Raw genomic sequence first — 21,417 nt, 5'->3', positions numbered from 1 at the left:
ACTTCTAGTGATTTATTGTTTTCAATCAGATGGATCTTGATGGATTCAAAATCTGCCTCTTTGTTGGCTGCTGACATAAAGCTCCCTGTGTGCATTAACATGTGTCAAAGGGCGCCAAAGCAGTCCATGCTTGAGTTCAAAGGGTGCCAGAGTAGTCCAGTGAATCTCTCTGATGCTTGGGTTAGTAGGGTGATGTCGTGTTACGGCTCATCCCTACAAGGGCCATTAGGACCGTCTCAAAGTTCTCCGAGGCCTTAGGCAATAATAATAATAATAATAATAATAATAATAATAATAATAAAAGTCTTTTAATATATTTTTAAATTTTTTTCTCAAATTTTTTTCAATTGAATTTGAGATTAAGAATGATCGGTTTAAAAAAAATAATATATTTTTTAAAAAATAAAATATTATTTTTATATAAAATTTAGTTTTCTCGTTAATATTTAGAGAATTTTTTTAATATTATTAAATTATTTAATCTTTTTGAGACATGGTTGAATGTAAATAAAATTTTATTAATTTTAATTTTGATTTTATTTTCTGATGAAGTATTTTAATTTACGTTATCGGGATAAAAAAAAATCTCTCATTCATGTTATTATTGAGGAAGAAAAAAAATGAAAAAGAAATATTATTGACGAGGGAGGAGAAGAGCGTTCTAGAGTATCATAGAGAGCATAAATTTACAGAATTACTGATGAGAAAAGAAAAAAGATACCGATAAGAGCATAAACGTACAAAATTAATGATCAAAAAAGAAATAGGCACGAAGCACTTGTGAAAGAATAATTAGGATTTTTTTAAAGATATTGAGAAGTAAAGAGTTTATTAGTTTTATAAGATGTATAATTAAATAAAATAAAATCTTGACTAAGTGCAATTATGAGAAAAGAAGATTAAATAAAATAAAATCTTAGCTAATTGTAATGATGAGCAAATAAGGATAAGATATAAATAGGAATAATGAATTAATTGATAAGATGCAATTAATAAGTTAATATGATATTTATTAATGTGTATGTTATCATTAATTAATATTAATGACCCAATTTAATATTTTTTAATGTATACTTAATTATTTAATCAATGGGCCCCAGTAATATTAGGGCCCTAGGCATAGACCTTAATGACTTATGCCTTGAGCCTGGTCTGAGGGTCATGCTCATTGTTTAGTAATACGTTCAGTAATATGGATGGCTCCTTCAATACAAAGCTCCGTGCCAACCCAGAGCGAAGTGCTTTAAGGACTTGGGTCTCAAGTCGCATGGGGCATTTTGGAGAGGAATTGCAAGGATGACTTGGGATGCTAAATCGGAGTGCTCAGACTATCAAGTTGCGTGGGAGACTCGAGATGCTGAGTTAGACATTAAGGTTGCTGAGTCAGATGGTGTATGATTTCGTCCAGAAGTTGAGTCGGATGGAAGGATCCGTGAAGGTACGTTGCAGGCCTTGGATCTTCGCACGGGGCAAGGAATACGATCGAATGTGGTACCCATGGGTATGCACACACAAAGAGCACACAGGGGCATTAGAATGAGAACTAAGGAAGAGGTACCTGGTACAAGCATTCCGACGCTCAAATCAGAAAGAGACCGAGTGAAAAGTGTACCAAAAATTAGAACTATAGTAGATGCGTGTGTGAACGCATACATAGTCAACAGAGCGGACCATTTTTTATATTGTTTCTCATAACCTCCGTAATAATGAGACATCAGAAAATGTCGAGTGTCAAAGCATGTCGAGTGATGAAGGATGTACGACGGGCTTCCATTGGGTAAAGGAAGGTTCCGCATATGCATGTGGCAAAGTATTGAAATATTCCCTGACAAATAGTCGTTATTCTTTGACAGGTTATTGTGATTCCCTGACAACGTTGTCTCCTGTGATAGTCCGACTGGAATGGACGATGACCGGGAGTAGACTGAGAGTCGTGCCCGTGAGAAATGAAGGACTGAGCCCTGGGGTTTGACCATCACTGGGGCCAACTGGCGCTAGAGCCAACCGGGAGTAGATTGGAATGTTGGGTGCAATTTTTACTAATGATCTAACTCAGGTTTTGATGAATGACAAGTGGATTAAAGTTAGAGTGTTTTGTGATCTAAAAACCAAGTGTGTAGGAGTTGATGGGTCTAGATGACCTGACACCAGGCTGAAATCCAACTAGGTCCGCAGGACCTGCTAGCTGGTGCGAAGTCCAGATAGGTCCGCGGGACCCGATATCTGACAGGAAGTTCGGTTGGGTCCCCGGAACCTAACAACAGGCTGAAGTCTAGTTAGGTCCATCGGACATGACAACTAGCGGGAAAACCTGGTTGGTCAAAGACAAATCAAGCGACTGCAAGTGGTTAGGGGTGTAAATGAGCCAAGCCACTCGTGAGCTATTCGAATCTCGATTCGATAAAAGCTCGTTTGAGCTCGTTTAATGAGGCTCGTTAAGATAAACAAACTAAGCTCAAGCTTCACAATATTCGGCTCGTTAGCTCGTGAACATGTTTGTTAAGCTCATGAATTAACTTTTAAATAAAAAAATAGTTTTGATATTGAATTTATAGATTTTATACTCTACTTATGAAAACCATAGATAAATATATTAAATTTATTTATTAGAATAAAATTATAAATTTTAACAAGAATATTATAATTTTTAGAAAATATATAATTTAGTTTTTAATGAATATTTAAATTTATAATTTATATTTATTAAGCTCGTTTAGGCTCGATAAAAGCTCGAATAAGCTCGTGAGCCATGAATATATTCGTTAAATAAAGCTCGAGCTTGGCTCGATTATAAACGAGTCAAACTCAAACATCCAAGAGTTCGGCTCGACTCGGCTCGATTACACCCCTACAAGTGGTATGTAAAGGTAAGCAACTGGAGGAGGGATCCAGTGAGAACGCATTCCCGATTGAGGGAATTGTATGCATCAGTCCAACTTAGGTCCATTTGGAAAATCTAAGTTGAGACCTTGACTAGATCCTGGTCTCAGGGAGACAAGATCTAATTACTACTCATATTTTATTAATGTTGTGCTAACTCTATTTTACATGATAAATATATTTTTCTGTTGTCTGGATTAATTTTTTGTTGCAAGGAAGAAAAGAGACAAAAAGTGGTACGAGCACCCGGAAGAGATTCTCAATAAGTTAACGGGGAGGAAGGGCCTCAATAGGCTTGTAGCCGCCCGTTATTTACTAGGCTGGAGGCGAGCGTAGTGGCCTTTTGCCATTAGTCTTGGAATATCTTGTTAAAATTGTATTGTGCAAGAGAATCAATGCACAAAGAGATGTTAGGACGAAGCATTCACGAACTTCTATCGTACGACAAGGACTACTTCAAAATATGGAAGTGTTAGATGGAGAGCTTCGTTATGATGGACGACTTCGACTACAGCATTGCATTGAAGAAATCTACCCAACATTCACAGTCAAATAAAAAGGTAATCAAGTTAATTTCAAATTTATTACCTAACAAGATTACATGTAAAAATGGAGAACACAAAGATGCTTACAAGTTATGAGCTAATATAACCAAGCTTCATGAGGAGCCTTTGAAGCTGGATGAACAAGACAAAAATGAATCCAAGCTTGAGTCCAATCCAATGAAGAAGTTGACAAAATTAGGAGGTTGCACTTGAGGTTAGTTCAATTTATCAAAATACCCCTATTGGTAGAGAATTAAATAATGTGTATGATAATCTAGATAATTATAAAATTATCCCTAGTCTGGTGCATAACGATCTAGATTTTGATCGAGTCAATAAAGACTTCGATTAAATCAACATCAACCTTGACTTGGTCAAACAGAAGATGACCAAATCAATTCAAATAAATTAATTAATTTAGAAATTTTAAAATTAAATAAAAATTTAAAAATAATTAATTTAAACATTAAAATAAATTTAAATTTAAAGCTTAAAAATGAGAAAATAGATTTAGATAAAATCAATAAATATCTTAATAAATTATTTAATAATCTAGATAATATCAATATAGAAAATTCTATCTAAAACTAAGATAATCTAATTAACAAAAATTTAAATCTTAATGATAAAAATATAGATAAAACTAATCTAACAAATTCAACTAATAATATAAACTTAGAAGATGAAAAAAAATATAAGGATAAAATAAATAAAATCAAAACTAAATTTTAAAATTTTAAAATTAAAAATTAAAGATAACATTTTAAACAAAGATAATTTAGCAAATTCAAAATTAACAATTAATAAAAAGTTAAACATTAAAGATAAATCTTTAAAAAAATATATAATTCAAACAATTTAACTAATTCGAAATTAAAAATTAATAAAAACTTAAGTATTAAAAATAATCTCTTAAAGAAAGATAATTCAATTAAATTAATAAAATTGAAAGTGAAAGAAAATTTAAATATTAAGTGCACCCTTTAAAGAAGGATAATTTTACCAATTTAATTAATTCAAAATTTAAAACTTAAATTGAACATAAATTACAAGTAATTAAACCTTGTCTAAAACTTAATCAAACTTAATTTAACATAACCCAAGTTCAATAATTTAGGGGAAGACATCAAATTAGCTGATGCCTCCAAAATAATAGTTTAGCTGGTTGACAGTAATTTAGAACTAGTTTAATTAGAGACAAAAGTTTAATTTGACAAATAACACTAGAGAAGTTATGGATGATAGTAGGTTAGGGAAGCATTGTCTATGCATGTCTAGGAAAATATGACTTCAACCGGGTGCATTTGGCTTTGTGGAACTAACTGAAACTACCTCTTACTAATCCTAGCTGGTTAGACCAAAATCTTATAGTAAATTGAGTGGTAAGGATTATTTGGAAAATTTTGATGAAATGGTTACTCTAATGATGTCAAGGTAACTCACCACAGCTTAGACGTTTATCGAAAGAAATGTTTGTTATTGAACCCAAAACTAAACTTGAATCTAACACAAGTTAAACCAAACACTAAAATTTAACTTAACTCATCTCACAAAATCAAAGGATCCCTTTATCTTAAAACTTAGACCGGGTGAGAATAATAAGGATTAAATTTAAAATAAAATAAAATAAATAATATTGATTTAATTAAACCTTAAAATCAAAATTGAATTAAACATATGTTAATTAACATATTACATATAAATTATTTTAAAATTCCTTTTAAAAATTCTTTTAAAAAGCCTTTATAAAATTTTTAAAATTTATTTTAAGAATTCTTTTAAAAAATTTATTAAAAAATATTTTTTTAATTATTTTAAAATATTTTTAAAAATTCTTTTAAGAATTCTTTTAAAAATCCTTTTAAAATTCTTTTAAAAAGTTTTTTTAAAAAAATTCTTTTAAAAATATGTTTAAAAATTATTTTAAAAATATTTTTAAAAATTTCTTTTAAGAATCTTTTTAAAAATTATTTTAAGAATTCTTTTAAAAATTCATTCAAAAATCCTTTTAAAAATTATTTTAAGAATCCTTTTAAAAAAATTTTAAAAATCCTTTTAAAATTCTCTTAAAAATTATTTTAGAAATTATTTTACATATTTTAAACATTATTTTAAATCTTTTAAACATTATTTTAAATCTTTTAAAAAATCTTTTAAATTTTTAAAAAATATTTGAAAATTCTTTTAAAATATCATTGTGACACTTAACCTAAAACTTAAATCTTAATTAACAAATAATTAAATCAATTAAAATTTAATTAATTTAAACTTTAAACTTAATTAAATAAGTAAATAATTAAAACTTAATTGAATTTAAAACTCTAAACATTAATATGAATTTAACTTTAATCTAAACTTAATTAAGAACTTATGTCAACTTTAATTAAAAACTTAACCAAACTTGATTAGTACCTTAATTTAACCTAATTAATAATTTATCTTAATTAATGATTGTTTGGAATTGAACCTTAACTTTACTTAACTTTATTTAATCACTTTAACAAATTTAATTATGAATTAATACCGACTCTAAACTTAGTAATCCTAATTTAACGAAACTTAAGTTAAATCTAATCAAAATTTAAAAATGAAGTAAATAAAAAATTAAATTAAAACTAATACTTTCATTAATCAATTAATATGAAATTTAAGTTTTAATCAAATAAGTATTAAATTATTGAATTGAGTTAAATAAAAATTAATCAATAAACTATTGATAATGATTAACTATTATTGAGTTAGTGACAAATTATTTTCTTAACTTAATCCAAGGTTAATAATTGATTAAATGATTAATTTAAATAATTAATAGTTAATAAAACTTAATAGATGATTAATTGAAAATACTAGCTTTTTTAATAATATGTTTTCCTTAATATTCTCAACACTAAATCCCTTAAACACTTACGTAGAACTTCTTAGTGCTAACAAAAATAACCAGAAGGTGCTAAGTTAAGGGGGAGAAAGAGCCTTGAAAATATGTTACAAAATTTAACATACTCTAATACGAATTAAGGGGGAGTGTTAACTTAAGGGGGAGAAAGGGTTCAACTACTTTGAAAATTATTTTCACTTTATTCTGAAATATATTTTGTACATATTTTTAAAATTAATTTACGGAATTTCTTTGAAACATTAATTTGAAAAAGCCCTTTCAAAATTTGCAACTTACCTTCAACACATCTTGGAAAAATTATTTGCTTTGAGAAATACATAATTTTGAAAGTTTTTGAAAAATCATATCATTTGTAAAATTTGTAAAATTATTTTGAATACGTACTCTTAAAATTCTTTTGAAAATATTTCTAACCTGATTTTTTTTAAAATATATATTTGCTAAAGTTTTTTTTGGAACGTTTACCTAAACTCTTTTGAAAGCATTTCTTTCAAATTATTTCTTTAAAATTAATTTTTAAGAAAATTATTTCTTTAAAAATCTTTCTGAGAAAACTATTTTGTTAAAATTATTTTGAAAATCTTTCTTAGAAAATATTTCTTTACAATTACCTTGAAAATCTCTTTCAGAAAATTTTTCTTTGATATTACTTTACAAATATTTACCTAGAAATTTACTAAATTTTTGAAAAAGTCTACTTAGGAATTTTTTAAGTTTACTTGGAATTTTTAAAAAAGTGTACTTAAAAATTCTTGAAAAATTTACTTAGAAATTCTTGAAAAAATTTACTTAGAAATCTTTGACAAAAGTTTTCTTAGGAATGTTTGAAAACTTTACTTAGAAATTTTTTAAGTTTTCTCGGAACTTTACTTATAAATTTTTGAAAAATCTACTCAAATATCTTCAATTTCTTTATAATTTTTTTGAAAAGATTAACTTAGAACTTTTTGTTCAACATCTCCCTAAGTCTGAGATCTACAAATTAAAGTACTTACTTTCAGTTATTTTTTGCATTACTTGTGTCTTGTGCTTGCACTCATGTTATCTTAGTTTTTTTTATGAATGCCAAAGGGGAAGGGGAAGGGCTAATGTAGAAAAATAACAAACAAACTTGATCAACTAATTCAAATTCGAAACTAATTTAGATCATTTGTTTGCTTTCTACATATTATCCTTTAATATTATTTTTTAATTTTAACTCAGGTTGTCATTGCATCAAAAAGGGAAAGATTATTGGTGTAATTTACACTAATGATCTAACTCAAGTTTTGATTAATGACAAGTGGATTAAAGTTAGAGTGTCTTGTGATCTAATTATTTTATAAGTGTGTAGGAGTTGATGAATCTTAAGGACTTGACATCAAGCTGAAATCTAGCTAGGTCTATGGGACCCGATATCTTGCGGGAAGTAAAGTTGGGTTCGTGGGACCTGACAATCGGTCAAAATTCAGTTAGGTCTTCAGGACCCGACAACTAGTAGGAAGACCTGGTGGGTCAAAGGCAAGTCAAGCGACTACAAGTGGTAAGTGAAGATAAGTAACTGGAGGAGAGATCTAGTAAGAACGCATTTCCGGTTAAGGGAACTGTAGGCGTCGGTCCAACTTAGGTCCATTTGGAAAACCTAAGTTGAGACCTTGACTAGATCCTAGTTTCGGAAAGATGAGATCTAATTACTATTCCTATTTTATTAATGTTGTGTTTGTTGGTGAACTTTACAAGATAAATATATTTTTTTGTTGCCTGGACTAACTTTTTGTTATAGGGAAAAATAGAGACAAAAAGTAGTTCGGGCACCCAAAAGGGGTCCGAGCTCCCAAACTAGCTCTCCCGAGCGGGTGCCACAGGCACTCGGGAGTAGGGGTGTAATCGAGCCGAGCCGAACTCTTGGATGTTTGAGTTTGGCTCGTTTATAATCGAGCCAAGCTTGAACTTTATTTAACAAATATATTCATGGGTCAAGAGCTTATTCGAGCTTTTATCGAGCATAAACGAGCTTAATAAATATAAATTATAAATTTAAATATTCATTAAAAACTAAATTATATATTTTAAAAAAATTATAATATTCTTGTTAAAATTTATAATTTTATTCTAATAAATAAATTTAATATATTTGTCTATATTTTTCATAAGTAGAGTGTAAAATCTATAAATTCAATATCAAAATTATTATTTTTTATTTAAAAGTTGATTTATGAGCTTAACGAACATGTTCACGAGCTAACGAGCCAAATATTGTGAAGCTTGAGCTTGGTTTGTTTATCTTAACGAGCCTCATTAAACGAGCTCAAACAAGCTTTTATCGAATTGAGCTTCGAATAGCTCACGAGCGGCTTGGCTCATTTACATCCCTACTCGGGAGGTCCAAGTGCCTGGAGATGGTCCAGGCTCCCGGACTGCAATTTTATCTCGAAGCTGAGTTGAAGTGCGTCAATTGGTCGAGCCATATCAACATAGTCCGTGCACCCGGAGGCATTCCAGGCACCCGGAATTGGCCTATATAAAGGGCTGTCGACCAGCAGCTTTAACATCACTTCTGGTATGAGTTTCATTCATGCGCGGTGCTCCGGAAAAGCATCTACGACGCTGTAAAGCTTCTCTGACAACCAACGATCAAGATTTATTTATTTTCTCTATTGTCGGTAACATTTTCTTGTAGTTCTCATACTTAATTTTGTAATCATTCGAACTATTAGTGGATTTTCCAACGAAAGCACTCAACGAATGCGAGCCTTGGAGTAGGAGTCGTCGAAGGCTCTGAACTAAGTAAAAAACTACTTGTGTTAGCATGTGATTGTCTTTCTCATTCTAGCTTCTTACTTTGATTATTCCGTTGCGTACTTCGCTTTAGTTCGCAAGTTTTTGAAAAACACAATTCACCCCCCCCCCCCTCTCTCTCTCTCTCTAGTATATTTACGGTCCTACATGAAAGCCTTGGCTATGAGAAGTGAGGGAGTGAGCCCTAGGGGTCCGACCGGGAGTAGAATGGGAGCCTTGCCCATGAGAAGTGAGAGATTGAAACTTGGGAGTCCGACTGACACTGAGGCTGACTGAGAGTAGACTGGAAGCCTTACCCATGAGAAGTGAGGGACTGAGTCCTAGGAGTCCGACCGGCATTGGGGCCAATTGGGAATAGACTGGGAGTCATTCTCATGAAAAGTGAGGGACTGAACCTTGGGGTTCGACCGATTTTGGGGTCAACCGGGAGTTGATTGGAAGACTTGCACATGAGAAGTGAGAAATTGAGCCTTGGGGGCCAGACCAGCTCTAGGACCGTCCGGGAGTAGACTGAGAGTCTTGCCTATGAGAAGTGAGGGACTAAGTCCTGGAGTCCGACCAACGCTATGACTGATCGGTGTTAGGGTCGGAAGTAGACTGAGAGTCATGCCCATGAGAAGTGAGAGACTGACTCCAGGGGGTTCGACCAACGTTGGGGCCGACTGAGAATAGACTAGGAGTCTTACCCATGAGAAGTGAGAGACTGAGCATTGGGAGGTCCGACCAACGTTGGGGTCGACCGGGAGTAGACTAGGAGCCTTGCCCATGAAAAGTGAGGGACTGAGCCCTAGTGGTTAGACCGGCGTTGGGACTGATCAAGGGTAGACTGAGAGTCATGCCCATGAAAAATACGGGATTGAGCCCCATTCTGGGGGCAATGGCCCTTTAGGACACGTATTTCTCAATCTTGACCGCTATCTCCTCTTGACTCTTAACTCTTGACCATCACATCACCTTAACTATTGATCTCACCCTATCCCTGGGCCAGCCACTATATGTCGTATCAGTGTACTAGAGTTGTCAAGCACTCGTGATACCAAGTAGCAGTGGTGTAGCCAAGTTGACATTCGGATGGTAGAATTACAACACCTAATTTCCGAGCACCCTAGCTGAAAACCAAGCCCCTCAGGAAGCTCTCCATGTTCCTCCAAACCATGAGATCATCATCCCCCAAGCATATTGACCACCCCCACCCACCACCAGATGGATTCTTGGTTGTCTTTGTGAGCCAATTTGAAAGTGGCTTCCATTTCTCCCTCCACCGCTTTTTGTTATACGTCGTTGCCTGCTTCACTATCCCCTAAACAAGTTCGCCCCTGATTCCCTTTGTATCCTTATTGGAACCTTTATGGTGTTCCATTGTTTGAGACTCCAGTTGACTCCCACTGCCTTCCACTCTCTACTAGCTAAAATGGTGTTCCTTTCATCACCTGAACCTTTTGAAGGCAAGCCTTCAACATCAACTACATGATCCATGACGACCTCCTATATTATTTCGGGCTGAGTCCTACAAAGGGCAAGTTCAATCTCCCTAAAGGTAGCAGCCTTATCCTCCCTCTTGATTTTAATCTGATAAGTTGAATCTGATTTTTTTTTCTTGGAGCAAAGTAGAAGATGATGCAAGTTCTAAGGTCAAAAAGATGCAAAAGAGGAAGCAAGACTCCTCTAAAGAGCCAAGCCAAATATAACAATTTTGGTTCTAAAATGTGGACATGATTATTTTGTACTCAAATTTTAAATTTAAATATATAGATACATTTTAATAGTAGGTCATTGAAGTCCTTCTTACTTTTTAAAATAATCAAACGAACTATTATCTAAAATTATTATATGATCATTTTTACATAAATTTTATATTTAAAAATATACTATAACAAGATATTCGAGTCCAAAGTATGATTTCAAAATGAATAAATAACTCAAAATTGATGATGCGTTAATTTTGATCAAAATTTAAATTACCATGCATTTTATTTACTTATTTAATTATTTTAAAATATCTATAAATTATATTTATAGAAAATATTACAAATTTGACATTTTGTTGAAACGGGATTCAGGATTTCTCATTTTGTGTAAATAACTTTCATAACATCAAAATCATGTAGTGAATTCCTATTATAACCCTCCTCTTTCTTTAACGAAATAATTACATAGGTTTGAGTGTGCATTACTAAATGTTTACTTTATCTATTTAAAAATTCATTACTTTCAATTTGCATTGTTAAATTCAAATTTGAGGGGAGATTTTCAGAAATACATTAATTTTCATTTAGTTTTCATTTAAAATGATTCAGAATTTTTTAGGTTAATTTTGAATTACTTTAAATCAAAATGAATATATTCTTGAAAACCTCCTTACTGCATTTATGTCCTCAGATTTAAATTCAATAGCGAAAATTGAGAACAATAAATTTTTAAATTTGTAAAGACTTGATAAAAATTTTCACAAATTCATTATAAGATATAGAACAATGATACTTACTAATCAATACCGTCAACGGATTTCTAGGACTCATCTAGTTTGACAAATATCAAATTTTTAAATTTTGAATGGTGTAGATTCATACTAAAATCAATGTACTCCTTGTAGTTTCCTTAATATATCTATACTCTCATATCTAAATTCAACAAAATTCAACAAAGTAAATATGTATCTATACTCTCAGATCAAAATTTGACAGTGTAAATTGAAATTAATAAATTTTACATTTGCAAAGGTATGATAAAATTTGTCATAAGCTTATTATAAACCTAGGACAATAATAGTCACTAAACAACACCAGAGGATTTCTAGGACTCCTCTTATTCAAAAATTATTAGAACTCTAAATCACTTCAAACCTAAATCAATATCCTCCTTGAAACCTCTTCTATGGCCATCATATCTAACAAGAATAGTAAATTTTTTGATAAAATTTTTCACAAGCTTATTATAAGGCTTAGGATAATAATACTCACTAACCAACACCATCAATAGATTCCTAGGATTGATTCGAAAATATTTAATTTTTGAATTTTCAAATGGTGTAGATCTATCAATCAATTTTAGACAAAACTAATTGATTGGCCTAGGAAACTTTAAATCACTTAAAACTAAAACTGATGTACTTTTGGAAGTCTTTTTAATATATTCATACCCTTAAACCTAAATTCAATAGTATAAATAATGAATTTTTAAATTTATAAAAGCTTGATAAAATTTATCACAGGCTAATGAGACCTAGGGCAATAATACTGACTAGTCAATACCATCAATGAATTCTTAAGACTCTCTAGTTAAGAAAATATTAAATTCTTAAATTCATCCATCACTTTCAGTCGAAATTGACTAATGAACCTAAATAATTTTGAATTATTTCAAATCAAAATCAATATATTCTAGAAGTCTTCTAAATGTATTCATGTTATTAGATTTGAATTCAATATTGTAAATTGAGAATAGTAAATTTTTGAATGAATATGACAAAAATTTAGAGATGTGTACGGAAATACATATATAATTATTCCGTGAAAGGAGGGGTATAATGAAAGTGCGCTGTATAATTTTTATATTATGAAAATTAAGTATGCGAAATAATAAATCCCAAAACTTTTTATATATAAAAGTAAAATGACATTAAAAATTTGACATTTAAAATTATCCGCACAAGTTTTGATTATTCTGAACTAGAAAATTTGACAAGAAAAATCACATGCGCGTTGAATTGTATCGTCCATTGACATAATAATTTCTTGACCTTATAGATTCGAGGTCTACAATAGCAGGTAGGCCATCAATCACAACTCCACAGAGACGATCAATTAAACCTCTACATTGGCAATCTTCCTCCATCTTCTTACCCTAAAATAAACATCGATCTCTCGACGATGCTTACCTTCGTTGCGTTGTTTCTGGCCTCCACTTTGACGACAGCTCCAGCAAGTACTTGATCTTTCTTCCTCTCTCTCTGTTTTCGAGATATCAAAATGGAACTTTAACGAGGTTGTTTTCGCTCCGTTGAATTCGATTCCAGGTGCGCAACTCGTCGGAGTTTGCTACGGCATGCAGGGGAATAATCTCCCTGAGCCCAGCGCCGTCGTGAGCCTCTACCGCTCCCACAATATCGGTAGGATGAGGCTGTACGGCCCCGACCAGGCCGCTCTGCGAGCGCTACGGAACTCTGGCATCCAGCTGATCATGGACATGCCAAGAACGGAGCGCGAAACCATTTTATTCAGGGTTGACTAAATTTAAAATAAATTATTACTTTTTTATATAAAAAAATTTTGTTCATACAAAAATTAGTTTATGATAATATAAAGAAGAGACATACCGGGCTAATTAAACAATTTATAATGGACGACGACGCGGAATGCGTCCTCCCCGCCATGCGCAACCTCCACCACGCTCTGGAATCTGCCGGCCTGGCTGACCGTCTCACGGTGGACACCGGGGTCCTCGGGTCGACCTTCCCGCCCTCCAATGACGCCTTCTCGGCCGACGCGACGACTTTCCTGAGCCCGATAGCAGCGTTCTTGGCCAACACCAGTTCTCCGTTCTTAGACAGCTTTTACACTTACCCCCTCCACTCCGTCAACAACAGCATGGTCACGCTTTCGTACACTTTGAAGAATGACACTGCCGTCTGAATAGATGGCACGTTCGCATACACAAATCCCTTCAACTCGCTGGTCGACGCCTTCTACGCGGCACTGAAGAGGGAGGGAGCTCCGCAGGTGCCCGTGGTGGTGGCAGAGACTGGGTGGCCATCTGCAGGTGTAGCTGGGGCAAGCACAGAAAAGACACAGACGTATAACCAGAATCTGATCAGGCGCATCGGAAAAGGAACGCCGGCCAGGTCCGGTGAGATCGAGGTGTACATTTATGGCATGTTCAACGAGGACCAGAAGTCTCATGAATCGAAAACAAAATTCGGCCTATTCAGTCCTGATATGCAACCAGTTTATCTGCTCGGTTTTAGTTGGAAACATTCGACTTAGTGTACGGGTTTTCATTCCAACTTAACCATGGCGAGAACAATCCTCAGAAATATTTGAAAATAGCAAGCATAGTAAACATAAAGAAATAAACTAGACAGTTGTGATACTAGAAGAGCACCAGTTGATTTCCGGCCATAACTGATCCTCAAACTTCACCAGTCGCAATGATATTGTCTAGAGATCCCTCAGATAAAGGCTTCAAGGCTTCAAGCATTAATTTGTAAGTTCCATGATTGCAGTGACGATATCACCTTCGGCAGCTTTGAGCGCATTGACAGCCCTGGACCTGGGAACCCCAGCCTGGGTCATTACCAATTCGATGTCCTTTGGCTCGACACCAGTCTCATCGACCTCTTCGTCATCCTGTACGACGGTAGATGGCTCAGGTTTTGATATCATGTGACTCAAATCCGGGGCCTTGAACTGCTCGGCAGCTTGAGTCTGCAACTGTGAGCTTAGATCCTCAATTTTCGCCTCTCCAAACACAATGTAGGTGTCTGAAGTTGGGCTCTTGAAGACATCGGGTTTCGATATAACAAATAGTATCTGGATTGCAAAGAATGAAGAATGAAGAATGAAGTCACTTCAAAATTCTTAAAGATATCAGAAAAAATAGTAATAATAACTCATTGACTTACATTCTTGCTCTTCTTTACTGTTACACGGCTGACACCAGGTACCGGCTTCATACCGAGCTTCAGCATAGCCTTCCGACTCTTCTTCTCGCTCCTACTTTGTTTTGACCTTCCAGAAGCATCACCTTCTTGCCCTGTATATATTAACTTAGATGTCACTTGACGTCCATGTCTAACATTAAATTTAGAAGATACACAAACATAATAACTAAGCATAAAAAATGATAGTATAACTTGAAAGGAAACACGAATAGAAGTTTTACAGCTTTAGTGTAGCACTACAGCAGAAGCTAAAAGTAAAATTGATCTCTTTTAAAACAGTAAATTAACAAACCAGAAGAGTATTAAGACAGAAACCAGCTAACCATTTTATAGTCTTTCAAAGAAAACAAAACAAAAAAAAAAGAGCTGGTAACTGTCTTTTATGAAACAAGATTGTACTAAATACAGTCTACAATAGGATCATATAATGAAGATACAAATTAGCAAAAATGTAAAGTTTAATAAAGTTCAAGAAGAAAATTCAACGGAGAATCACCATGGGTTGACGAAAGAGCAGCTCAAGGAATGGAGGCATCTATAACAGATATTAAAGACTGTAACTTGTTATACTTGCCAACTACGCATTCAGTATCAAGATGAATTTTTAATCTATTTTTAATATTAACATAATTCTTTTTTATGACAGCCACTAGAATTAAAGAAATTTTTTTTGGAAAACAAAATCTTACACCATGAACCAATTGTTTATAGATAATTGATTTAGAAGAGAAATGAAGTGACTAATGCATAAATGCAACAAGAATTTTTCATACAATAAATTTAGCATGCTTCACATTAAAATAACAATTATAGGATGGTAAAAAGGATTTTAAAATATTAATACTTATGGAGAGATTCGTGCAAGTAGGTATGATTTTATTAAACAAAATAAACTATAAAGTTGAAATTTATCAAACTAAAACTATACAAATAAACATAAACTGGATTCTCATCATAGCTCTGGATTATTACAACTGGTTCAGGGTAACAAATAACAGAATAGTACACACTGCCCATATATGCTGTCTAGAGTTCATTTTTTTATTTTGGAAAAAAAAACAACAGATATACCACCTTAGAATATTATATATTCAAACTCTGCTTTAATTGCACAAGAGCAACACAAATGCTCAAAAAGAACACTTGTTGGAGAAGCGAATGTAGTATAGATACCTTCATCTTCTTTATCATCATCGTCATCGTCGTCATCGTCATCATCTTCCTCGTCATCCTCCACAATTGGTTCATCATTCTGTTCAAAAGGTTACATCAAGCTCTCCTTAAAATACAATAATCAAAGAAGTTAGATAGCTATTGTTGGTAATAGCCTAAAATATTTGGTAACACCTAACTAATACCTGAAATTGGTTTATGCTTTCTTGTTTGATTGCAATAACAAGAAGCCATGTTAGTCCCAACTATTTGTGGTACTCAATTGTTTTAATTGTTAGCAACAAATTTATAACTTCCAAATTCTCAAAATTATAATCTGCTATGTTTATTTCTATGTTTATTTGGAGGAAATAAAGTAGAGGGGAGAAGTGAAAAAGTTGGTGTCTTGACTCTTTACTAGGGTGAAAATATAAAAAGGAAAAGTAGATATTAATTTCTCCAATTTTCACAGAAGAGACCAATCTAATTCTGTCCTCCAACTCCATTTTATTTCCACCCAAGTGATGTAAAAGAAAGCATATGTATGTAACATCAATTTCTTCCTTTCAGTTGTCTACAAATTAGCAAGATTGACAGATATGCAGAGAAGAAAGATAGTGTGATTTTTTTTTTTTTTGCCTCACTTAAACTATGCACTTTATATTGCATCTATATTTAGAAGATCAAGCTTGCTTTCTCTCCACTTGTGCACAATTGGGACAAAAATAAAATGGAAGATTTGAATGGGAAGATTTTTTTTTCTCTTCTCTTGCATCTGAGTAAACAAAGGAAATTGACAATGTTCATGACTTTTTACTTCCTTTCATACTTTCTTCCAAATAAACTCAGAATAAATATAAAGTTTATCAATCAAAATATACTGGGTATCAATCTTCAGGCATCTAATCAAAGCACTGGATCAGTTTTTCTTGCACAGAGTAGTAGAAACAAGATTGATGTTGGACAATCTGAAATTCTACAAATGTTTCAAATACCCGTTCAAGAAAACTAAATCTTCATACCATTAGATGACAAACCACCTATAGTACATGTTTACATGATGGACACCTATCCCTGATTCAAGTGTCTATTTTAGCCAAGTTATAATACTAATATTTACTACCTAAACAATGGGATGTATTAGAAGTCACATAAGACGTCCTCATTGAAGCCATGAAATACATGTAAATTAGAATTGAAATGTTCGTGAAAGTGACCCATAAACTGAAGTGTCTATTTTAAAATTGAAATGACAAACTACCTATAGTACATGTTTACATGATGGACACCTATCTCTCATTCAAGCGTCTATTTTAGTGAGTTACAATACTACAATATACTACCTAAACAATGGGATGTATTATAAGTCACACAAGTCGTCCTCATTGAAGCCAGTTAAATACATGTGAATTAGAATTGAAATGATCGTGAAAGTAACCCCATAAACTGAAAGATGAGATGGAAGGGTGCACATAGTTTACAACTCACAATTGCTATGAGTACCTGCTTCATCAGGAGGGAGTCTCAATCATTTAGTATGGACCCTAGATCAAATTGACCAGTTGAATCACCTTAATTCATAGTAATATTGTTAAATGAGCAATGCAGGGTGTTACTGATATTGCTCATATAAAACCACTATTGGACCTCACAACTCACCATGCCGTCAATACAAATTAAGCCAAGCAATACCATCTTAATAAAAGCCAATAAGTATTACAAGATGCAAAAGATATATGCACCAGCAGAGACGTAATAAATGACAAAAAAAAAAAGATTGTAGCTTTGAGATAAGATGATGAAAAGAAAAATAGATATGAAGACATGATCTCATGCCAAGATACTCGGATCTAGAAGTTTATCATATCACCTAGGATAACAATTGAGGGAAAAACAACATCATACGACTTTTCCATTTCGTGCGCCTAGTGATTCTCATAAGCCCCCTAAACTACTGATGCGGTGACGATTCACCACGACAGCAAAAGACAACACACTACAACAGACTATGATATTTGCTAACGCACAAACCAAATCAGAATAATTTCTAGTAAACAACGCTTTTTCCACGTGAAAGTGTCAGGTCAGTTAGATGTACTAAGTATCCACTAGGATCTCACGCATATGACTGATTCTGGACAACAATAGATCGTACCTTCAACATTTCAAACAAAAGATTCAAACAAAAACACTTGAATCAAAGCTCAAAATAATCTAAAGTAAGAGAAGGAAAAAAAAAATGGAACTTAAAATCGACAACGTTGAATTTACTGACTCACATCGATTTTTTGTTGCTCGAAATGAGCAGCAAGGAGTTCCTCTTGTGTTTGAGCAGTCATCGTGATCGTAGGGAGACGGAAAGGAAAGCGGCTGCTGAAAACCCTAACGACGCACGCCCTAGGCTATGACTGGCTTGATGCTATAAATAGTGTTCCTATACTGCACTAAATTACAACATTGCCACTGGGGAAATATCACATGATCAAAGAAAGGACGTTTTTTAAAAATAAAAAAATTAAATGAGCGTCCCATATTTTATATGTAAATATCTCTAATCCAATATTATTATTATAATATTATTTTTCATTTTCAAAATTATTATACCAACTCCACTTGAGTCGACCCAAAACATTATTATACTCAAGTTAACAATCTTTCAAGTTCAAGTCGGAGTTAAATCAGAAGATTTTCGATTTTGAAATTTTTGATCAAATTAAATTGGTCTAGGTAGGTTGACCCGAATTTAGAATCAGTGGATTTTTAGACTTGATATAAATTTTATTTTAAAAATTAAGATATTTTTATAAATATCAAATCAATATTAATATAGTAATGATAAAGTATTGAGATAAAAATAAAAAATTATAAGAAAAATAATTAAAAAAATTATTTTTAATCTGGTTATTTGGGTTGGCTAAATTTGGATTTAGGGATTTCAAATTATATTTGAATTCGGATTAGGATTCGAGTTGGTATTTTTTATAAAAAAAAATATAACCCAATCCAATCCACCCGAATTGATACCCCTAACTACAACTAATCATTATAATGGGTAAAAGTTATTATATGACTATTACAATACGTAAAAGCCACTAATTAGTTGTTACAACTATTTTAAAATAATTTTAATTAATTTAAAATAATTTTGATAAAATTTAAATAACTTTGACCAAGTTGGTAAAAAAAAATTGATATAATAATGTTAAATTTAGGATTTAGTTAAAGTTGGTACAAGTTACCCAATAACTGCTATGTGTAAGAGATACTATGTAGTTATTATGGAGTATAGAAACTATTTGGTAGTTATTATAACTTAAAAAATTAATTATCTCAGTGTTCAAAGTTTAAGATTTAGAGTTCAAAATTTTAAGATTTAGGGTTTAATTATAATGTGTAAAAGTGGTAGAAAAGATACTTGATAGTTTAAGATTTAGAGTTTACTAGTAGTTGTTTTAGTTTGAAAAATTAACTATTTTATTAAAATCTTAAATCATCAATTAACTCTAAATATTGTTATATTAAAATATTATTTGCCAACTTACTCAAAATTATTTAAACTTTATAAAATTATTTTAAATTTATTAAAATTACTTGAAAACAATTGTAACAAATATCTAGTGATTGCTATAATGAATAGAATCTACTAAGTAATTGGTACAATGCTATAATAATATTATATTAATCTTACTTATTGTATAATTATCTAGTAGCTTATATACATTATAATTGTTAGTCGTAATTATTATTATAATAATATTGAAAGTATGGATATTTTTGAAATAAAATATATGATAAGATGTTCTTTTGATTTTTTATTTTATTTTTTAAAAGCTCTTTGATGATTTACTTAATTTATTTTTGCAATCTCAATTATCTGGCAGTCAGGTTAATTAACTTAATTCCAAATTTTTTTAAGTTTAATGAACCTAAAATAATATTTTTATTTAAATTTTATTGTATTTATAATACTAATTACATAAATAAAAACAAACTATTTCTAATTAAAGGATAAAAAATTTCATAATGATAATCTCAGTTATTCTTATTGACTATTTGTAGGATAATTGATTCAGTTTCATAAAAATTTTCCACCGACTAATAAGATAAATCATGGTCAATTCAGAAGCCTAGCATCCTTTGTCTATGTCCTCTTATTTGGGAAAAAAATTTCTACAAATACATTATAACTTGAGATGAAATCGTAAATATTTGGATGATAATTTGAATATCTTATCACGACATTATAACATGAGGGACGGAAAAAATAAAAAATTTTAATCATCGCGGGGGGAAATGATTTTAGAAGTCATTTATAGATTTTTTTAAATTGTGCATTACGAATTTTACTTTTTCTCAAATTCTGCATCCAAATTTTAAAATTCTCAAAGGATGTATTTTTATTATTTTTTCAATTTAGATATCTAACTTTTAAATCGATTAATACTATAAATAACTACTTCAACTCATAAAAATTTTCTATTAGGCATTTCCAATTGACCGCTAAAATAAAAATCTAAAGCACTGACGAAAGTCCATCTAAATAGCCTGCGTTCTCGAGTTGAAATAGCATTTTAAAATGGTATGTCGTTGAAAAAATAATTATCATAATTCGAATAAATCATGGTTCGTCTTTTACACATGTGACAAAAAGTGATTTGTTCATCTCAAGTGAAAGGTCGCACGTACAAAACCTCTCTGACATTTAAGTCAATAGGAAGAGGCTTTGTGAGCCGCTTCCTCATAATTAACGAAGGAGCTCCCTCAAAGCCTCAACTATGGGAGGGAGCTTCTTTGAGCAAAGTCATGTCACAGTGGATGGATGGTCTCAAAGCCTCTCGAGATGCTCTCAAACGGAGATATATATTTCCAAAGCATGTAAGCTAGTAAGAGCACGAGCAATGGCTAAGTTAGAAATTACATTTTATCTGGTCTAAAAAGATTTTGAGTTGACATTGAACTGATGGCTATATAGGAACCTGAGCTAAAAGCAACTCCAATTCAGAATTCATAAGACCTTATAACGTTTATAGGAAATTAAAATCAATGCAAGAATTGATATTGCATGGAACGTCTCACATGAGACCTCACTGGTCATCCGAATTGATATTTGATGGGATGCTTATCACATGAGGTCGTACATTTTTTTATAAAGATACATTTGTTGAGTAAATTTGTTTACAAATATTATTAACTAATATTTATTTATTATTTTAATTAGGAGAAATAAGAAAATTTGGAAAATCGTAAGAAGTTTTTTATTTTTGACAATTTTAAAATTTAATGAGTAGTTTAAATAATAAGATAAATTATGGAATGCAATAAGAAATGTTCTGTTTATTATGATTATATTAAATGTTCCATTTTTTACCACCAACCTAAATCAAGCATCGCCTTCGCCGTCAACCTCCGGCGCCACCTCCTTCTCTTCCCCTCTATTCTTGATCTCATTGCCAAAACATCCACCTACACTTTGTTATCGCCACCCACCGCGAAGAAGTAAAGGAGAT

At 32.1% G+C, this 21,417-nt stretch overlaps 2 protein-coding genes across 2 annotated transcripts; one reads left to right on the top strand and one right to left on the bottom strand.

The window, feature by feature from the left end:
* The first annotated feature begins 13,436 nt into the window (after positions 1-13,436).
* LOC121986881 (glucan endo-1,3-beta-glucosidase-like) lies at positions 13,437-14,081 on the top strand. The gene is made up of 2 exons (XM_042540810.1): positions 13,437-13,629; positions 13,735-14,081. Exons 1-2 carry the CDS (start codon positions 13,437-13,439, stop codon positions 14,079-14,081), a joined length of 540 nt encoding a protein of 179 aa, XP_042396744.1.
* Positions 14,078-18,343, bottom strand: LOC121985236 (nascent polypeptide-associated complex subunit alpha-like protein 1). The gene is made up of 4 exons (XM_042538558.1): positions 18,190-18,343; positions 15,932-16,010; positions 14,720-14,850; positions 14,078-14,627 (listed from the first exon to the last, which is right to left on the bottom strand). Exons 1-4 carry the CDS (start codon positions 18,247-18,249, stop codon positions 14,295-14,297), a joined length of 603 nt encoding a protein of 200 aa, XP_042394492.1. The 5' UTR covers positions 18,250-18,343; the 3' UTR covers positions 14,078-14,294.
* Positions 18,344-21,417: the final 3,074 nt, after the last annotated feature.

The sequence above is a fragment of the Zingiber officinale genome, chromosome 5B (genome assembly GCF_018446385.1).
Source record: "Zingiber officinale cultivar Zhangliang chromosome 5B, Zo_v1.1, whole genome shotgun sequence".
NCBI classification, from domain to species: Eukaryota; Viridiplantae; Streptophyta; class Magnoliopsida; order Zingiberales; family Zingiberaceae; genus Zingiber; species Zingiber officinale.
The sequence above is the reverse complement of the archived record's forward strand: the minus strand, read 5'-3'. Positions and strand labels throughout refer to the sequence as shown.